Source organism: Caenorhabditis briggsae (genome assembly GCF_000004555.2).
Source record: "Caenorhabditis briggsae AF16 supercontig from assembly CB4, cb25.NA_041, whole genome shotgun sequence".
NCBI lineage: Eukaryota > Metazoa > Nematoda > Chromadorea > Rhabditida > Rhabditidae > Caenorhabditis > Caenorhabditis briggsae.
In genome coordinates this window covers 13,178-14,801 of record NW_025543218.1, presented here as the reverse complement: position 1 = coordinate 14,801, position 1,624 = coordinate 13,178, and the positions used below count along the sequence as shown (strand labels likewise).

Below are 1,624 nucleotides of genomic sequence, written 5' to 3'. Positions count from 1 at the left end.
AACTCAATATACCGTATAAAACCTCTAATAGAACGTAAATATAAAACCTCTAATAGAACGACACCCGGATCGTCCACTTTGAGCCTATATATCTCACTTCCTGTGAAAGATATCAAAAAGTGGCTAACTAGTAAAATGTTGCTGATATCCTGATAAACATTTTACTAGTTAACCACTTTTTGATATCTTTCAAAAGAAGTGAGATATATAGACTCAAAGTGGACGATCCGGGTGTCGTTCTATTAGAGGTTTTATATTTACGTTCTATTAGAGGTTTTATACGGTATATTGAGTTTCGCAATCGTTGTCAAGCATCTTTTTTTTTGGATTTCTTTCGAATAAATTTTCCCAATAAAATCGTGTTTTGAATATTTGTGTTAGTTTGAACAATGGATTCTATAGGCTTCGAAGCCAATGTCAGCCTACACAACTTCATTAAAACGTGGGCGTCACAGAGCTATGAGATACTCAGACGCAGAAATACTGATTTTTTTAATAATTGAAACGATCTGTGCCAATTTGTGACAATAGAATGAATGGACTCAATAGAGATGTGAATCGAGCAGTAAACATGAATTTATTAAAAATGAATCAATATAAAAGGAGAGGCATGGAAGCCTAAAATATCATTCTCAACATGAATATTCAAATTCTTCTCATCCTTTCGCTCGTTGGATTCGGAGCAGCTGGATTGGTAAGATTATGAAAATAACGCTGAAAATTATGAATTCATTTTCAGATTTCTGATTTAACCAATGGATTAACTGGAGGAATTGTATAGCCGAAAACTGAAAAATCCAAGATTTCTTTTTTTATTTTCAGAAAAATCTGCTCAACAAACTTGACTCGGATTTGAAGAACGAGCTTGAAGAAAACTATCGTAAGGAGTTTTGGAAAAAATATATTCTTCAATCTACATGATTTTTTTGTGGAATTCAAATAATAGTGTACTAATTAAAACAAAAGCCTTTTATTTTCAGCGAAGCTTGGAGAATGGGTCAAGAAGCGAATCGATGAAGGTGAGATTCTCAAAGCTTTCCCGCAAAAAAATATGTGTTAAGGACTTGATGTTGGAAATAGCGAAAAAGAGAATGTCGAAGCAATTGCTGGAGAATTACTCAATCCCAATGTTGAAGTACCGGAGGAAGTAGAGAAAGAAGGACCAGGTTTCTTGAGTCAGTACAGAGAGCAACTGCGAGGTTTGTATGAGCATCTTGATTCGGAATTGAAAAACGAGTTGGAAGGGGAATTTCTTTAGAGAAGAACATTAAAAAATCTGAAAAATGTTTAATGTGAGCAATCTTCATGATTTTTTATTTGGAATTCAAAGAATATGGTGCAAACTAATAGTAAAAGAAAAAAAATTTCAGCCGCATTCGATAAACTTTTGGAGAAAATCATAGAAGGTAAGACTTTTGCAGTTTTTCCGCGAGTGCCCTTTTTTTCAGAATTCGAACATGGAAAAGATATATCGGATAGAACATTGGAACGAATTCGAGACTATTTAGAGGAATTGAAGCAACATGGAGTAGATCTGCCAAGAGAGGCTGCAGAACTGCTAAGAGAGACTGCAAATAATTTGTCTGACCAGGCTAAGGAATTCTATAAAAGATTTTTAGAAAGA

The 1,624-nt window shown here is 34.2% G+C and overlaps 1 protein-coding gene across 1 annotated transcript in view; it reads left to right on the top strand.

Annotated features, from left to right (window-relative positions):
• Window positions 1-637: 637 nt before the first annotated feature.
• Window positions 638-1,624, top strand: part of CBG23785 — a gene marked incomplete at both ends in the record, with an annotated part of 2,527 nt that continues 1,540 nt past the window's right edge. The window contains 7 exons of the mRNA XM_002647865.1: window positions 638-694; window positions 740-775; window positions 823-880; window positions 981-1,019; window positions 1,062-1,199; window positions 1,371-1,406; window positions 1,449-1,528. Of these exons, the coding sequence (XP_002647911.1) occupies window positions 638-694; window positions 740-775; window positions 823-880; window positions 981-1,019; window positions 1,062-1,199; window positions 1,371-1,406; window positions 1,449-1,528 (444 nt within the window). The remainder of the gene's footprint in view (window positions 695-739; window positions 776-822; window positions 881-980; window positions 1,020-1,061; window positions 1,200-1,370; window positions 1,407-1,448; window positions 1,529-1,624) is intronic.